The sequence below is a fragment of the Anneissia japonica genome, unplaced genomic scaffold (assembly GCF_011630105.1).
Source record: "Anneissia japonica isolate Jap-2015-1 unplaced genomic scaffold, ASM1163010v1 scaffold9_len2422644_cov172, whole genome shotgun sequence".
In the NCBI taxonomy this organism is placed as follows: domain Eukaryota; kingdom Metazoa; phylum Echinodermata; class Crinoidea; order Comatulida; family Comatulidae; genus Anneissia; species Anneissia japonica.
Window position 1 is genome coordinate 2,392,446 of NW_022758107.1, and position 4,988 is coordinate 2,397,433.

At 33.3% G+C, this 4,988-nt stretch overlaps 1 protein-coding gene across 2 annotated transcripts in view; it reads right to left on the bottom strand.

The window, feature by feature from the left end:
• Positions 1–645: 645 nt before the first annotated feature.
• Positions 646–4,988, bottom strand: part of LOC117125038 — an 8,634-nt gene continuing 4,291 nt past the window's right edge. Inside the window, exons 2-3 of one of the 2 annotated variants that reach the window (XM_033271399.1) lie at positions 2,554–2,649; positions 646–1,166 (exon numbers count right to left, since the gene is read on the bottom strand). In XM_033271399.1, the coding sequence (XP_033127290.1) occupies positions 646–1,166; positions 2,554–2,581 (549 nt within the window). In that variant the 5' untranslated portion in view covers positions 2,582–2,649. The remainder of the gene's footprint in view (positions 1,167–2,553; positions 2,650–4,988) is intronic. The other variant, XR_004448059.1, reaches the window with a different exon arrangement.

Consider the following 4,988-nt stretch of genomic DNA (forward strand, 5'->3'; position numbering starts at 1 on the left):
TACCCGGCAGAACGAAAGAAGGAAACTCCGCTTTTCAGTTGTCTTAGGCGATAGTTTTTTGACAAACAATGACCTTTCAGAGGTCAAATTGCTGTCAAGAATATGAATTGGCTGCTTCGCAGCAAAAAATAATAATAATAATATATTTCATTCTACCATGCTTGTTGCAAAACTACACTATAGGTTACATTTGCAATTTTAAATGGCAGCCCTTTTGACACAACATTTTAGTTTTGTAGTGTTTATAAGCTAATGGTTTTATTAAATTTCTGCAGCTTAAAATGTTTAGATGCTTAGTTTTCAGCATGTTTGATTGCAAACGTGTTGGGATTTAATATTCGACATTAATTATGTCATCATCAGGACTGATGATTTTTTTTTATTGCAAATTTATGGTAAATGGTGGCCATTTTGGGTGCCATTTTAGTTGGTACTTCTATGATTTTGATTTTCTAAATAATGATTTTATTGTATTTGTTGCACAGTAAAGAATATGTTAAGAAACTGAAATTGTTTCTAAATTTCTGGTTGTAAATTGACTATAACCGTTTAAAAATGGCAGTCATTATGGATGCCATCTTGGTTTTGAGACACTTATAAAGATGTAGACTTGCAAGATAATGGTTTTATTGTATTCCTTGTACCTTAAAACATATGTTTAGCCACTTCATTTGTTCTTTTTACTTGTCTGGTTGCAAAGTTAAGATAACATTTTAAAAATGGCCATCTCAACTGCATAAATGACATCTGATATAGTGGATATAATAAATAGATATACCTACTTGTTCCATCTAATGCATTCAGCAACTTTTCATACACATTATCTTCCCAACCATTTGCTGGAGTTAACAATTTAAGACAATCTGGTATCTTAGCATCTTTTGATATCATCACAGGAATAAGTTTCCCCTCATCGATATCATTGTTCTCCAAACATTCTTGAAAAACACTTTGTGCCAGATAATTTGAACTGCCAGTTGATGATGATGCGGTAAACCCTACCACCACTATTTTGCAAGTACTCACTGGTTTAACCAAATTGTCAAGTTTGTATTTTCCAGGAATCCAATCATTTCTGCTAATACACTGTATTCCTGGTCTCTTTCTCTGCAACTCAAGTATTGTTGTATTCTCCCACTCAGCACTATCACCTATGACATAAATGTCTGCATTGAAGAAGATAAATTTAAGAACTTTTCTTTTATATCAATTTATTTCAGTATGCAACCAAAAGCAAAGGTTTACCATTTTAAATCATTTATCTTCAACTCCATTATATTTTTCTTTTGTCAAAAATATTTGATACTATTCCAATACAGTGCTCATAATTTCAATAAGTTTGAATTGTATTCTTTTCTTTTTCACATAGACTATAAGCCACCATGTGTCACCACCGTGCATTTCCTTCCCACCCCAACCCCGATCCACCCACAGGTAAACCTCTTTGATATTTAGTCATTCCCATATTCATATGGAATTATAGATATTTTGAATGAATTATCATAGGTATAGAGGTTAAACGTTTTTATTGTCAATAATGATTTTTATAAGTCAATCGTAACGTCATCACTGCAACTCACAATGTTATTTGCCTATCCCACCCAGACCAATAATTTCTCAATAGTGGACGCTTAGCTTGATTTAGGTTCGTGTGCAAAAAAAAAAAAAACTATTTTTTTCGTCACCGCAAATATATCGCGCACCGCGATAAAAATTGAGTTGTAATTGAAAACTACTTTCGTAAAGCAAGGAGATTAATTAGAACCCGAAGAAAGTTACTTCAAATTCAATATTAAGTATGACAATTAAGGACTTCCTTGAATCAATGATAATAGGAATATTCTAGACCTATCTTAAAGACTCAAGGAACGAAACTATGTGTAGGCCTGGCCTACGGCCAGACAGGACTTGTACTGGGCTAGTACTAGGCCTGCCCGTAGCCTTAGCGTAGTTATGAAATCGCGCGATTTTTACCTGTCTGCACTGACCAAACAGTTAGTGAATGTATTCTCTCTAGAATGCTTTAAGAAATGCTTATTTCAAAATAGTATTACAAACAAGTTCTTTTGACACAATTCAAATTACAAGAGAATAGTAATTCATCGTATCCGTACTGACAGTAATGACGATGTAACTGTAATTAACGCGTATTGCAGCAGCACAAATGAGCATACGCACAGCTAAATGTAAATATGCACCAAATACGCACACAGTATACTGATCATATCACTATAGCTACCGATAACTGCAACAGTTGGTTGTCAAATCCAAAGCAAATTGCCTTGTCAAAAACTAACATTAAAAGACGGCGATTGACTTATAAAGCAATTGGTAGAGCATGCATTGTACACTAACGGAAAATGATCATACTTAGGTTAACTTTAATGCATTAAAAAGTTTCCTTCTGGCCTTGTAGGCCCTCAGAAAAAATGTTTAAAGCATTAAACCTAACCTTCATATAATAATGTTCATATAGTGTACTATGAGGAGCTCTACTAATTGCAATTTCTATGGATGAAGGGTAATTAAACATTATATTATCAGTTTTTGTACCATATTGACAGACTGATGATACTGCCATATTTGATAACAGACAGCCTCTTTGACTTGTTCACTGTGTGTGAGTCACCACATCAGACTTTAAGACTCCTAGGATAATGTGAAATAAGATACACAAAAATGAATAATCAAGCAAAACAAATAATTATATCTGCAAATGTATTATTATAATGTATTAAAGAAGTATTATGTTTTAAAAAAAAGGTTTTATCGAGCAAACAATTTCTTCTTTTATGGATAATAAAGTGATTCTGATTCTGATTCTACATCCAGCTATTTTGCATTTAGTAAATTATCCACTAAACTAAAGTTGGTAATGGATAAATATTTCATAAATGTGGCAAAGACAAGCCAAACCATTCACTCGTCGCAAATCGTGTTTCAGAGATAATGGCCAAAACATGCTGGAATGTCAAATTTAAAAAAAATCTATTTTATTGCACTAAACTAACCTTTTTATGTCTACACATCATTCTATGCAGTTATTTCCCCCATTTTCAATGTTAAAGCAATACTTTTTAAGGAATTAAAGATAGTTTCTGCATGAGAAATGCCTGAAATCATAAACTTTGAAGGCTGCTTTCTCATATATTGTTCTAAACAGCTGTGTGGTTAAACGCTTGTAACTTCATAAGGAAATGTCCGATTTGAATGATTTTTTTTTAGCTTTCTAGCCTTGATAGTATGTAGCTAAGCATGAAACTTCAAATAAATGGCATGATGGTACATTGTTTAATATCGCTCCCAACAACTTTTTTCCTAAAAAGTTACCTTTGAGAGCAAAGTGGGAGTGGTCGAGTGTTGTTTAAAATGTTCCGAAAGAGTTCCAGGGGGTGAAGCCCCCGAAAAAATTTGACAATTTAGGGGTTTCAATTTTAGAGTCTACTAATATGTGCAAAATACATATAATTTTTTTTCTTCCTGGCAAATAGTGGTTTTTCTTCTTGAAGGGGGCCCTGGCCGCATTATTTTTTTTTCTCATACTGTTCAGGCAGAAATTATAGAGGGCACTATTTAAGGTCATTTAGGTGAACTGATAACATGAATAATGCATGCATGCTTGACATTTCTTCTCGCTAGTTGCGAAAGTGGTGTGGTGTTCGCTGTTTTTGGAATATGAAAGATACGGCGTAGTTAGGGCATGGAGGAGTTAGTTTAGAAACTAAACTAATCCTCCATGGTTAGTGTAGGCCAAAATCTCTTGGTAGTCATTCAAGAGAAAGTGTATACAGTCGATACAGAGTGAACTACTGTAATTGACTATTACTGTAATTACAAGAGAGTATACATACTCCAAGTATCGCAATGCACGCCATCGTATTTTTATTTAACTGTAATTACAATCTGCAGCGTTAACATACAACATGGTCTTTGAAAGTATAAAAGTGCAGCGCTGAATTTCTGGTCGATTATTTGAATAGTGTAAAGTATAGCAATAATTAACTGCTATAATACTACCGTACTGATTCTAAAGGATATAAGTGTTTAGAAATGCTCTGACACACAGGTACAATTCTATTTATTTTTTAATGTTGACTTTTTACAAACATTTAGTTCATATTCAATATGAATAAAGGCATAGATTATATAGCAAGCAGGTACATTATAAACACTAATTTTCGATATTCTATACACACGACGTACTGTTTAGGCTGTGTCTACCCATGGAGGAAATATATTTCCTCCATGGTCTACCCAATTGAATATTGAATAGCTTTATATTTAAAACGAACAAAATCAGATGAAAGTAAAAACAGCTTTCGTTGATTTACAGACGGTTCTACGAAAATCCGTAAATATACCAACCAATGAAGCATGCAAAATAATACAGAAACGGTCACTGGTTTTTTTTTTCTCATTAAAAACTTTTAATTGTAAAATTGTAAGTTAACTGTGCCCCCAAAATACTAGTAATTTGTTTCCGAGCATTTTTTTTTATACTTTCCAAGCCCATGCATACATAGAATGTGTCTAATATAGTACTACAATTTTTACACTGTCTTGACTAACAAGGATTATTTTACGAAATTTTGGGCTAGTGATTCTATAGCATTCATCCACGCATAAAACTTGATGCCCCACTGACTATGTTTCGCGAGGGAGATTCTCTATGCATATTCATGTATATCATTTCTCCTAACTGACCTAAATTAGCACCCTCTATAATTTCCGCTGCAACTGTATGGGAAAAGAAATAATGCGCCCTGGCACCCAATCCCCCCTTTAGGGAAGTGAGTGACCCTGTCCATAATGAGCTCCAGGATCCTTCTGACTTGGGAGGAAAGTAACTGCAAGTGTCCTGCCTTGGGTTAATTAGATAATTAAAAACAGAAAAAATTATTTATTTTTTTTCTTTTTTTGAAAGATAAAAATATTAATAATAAATTAATAATTATGCATTATACTGAAAATACAAATATATATATATA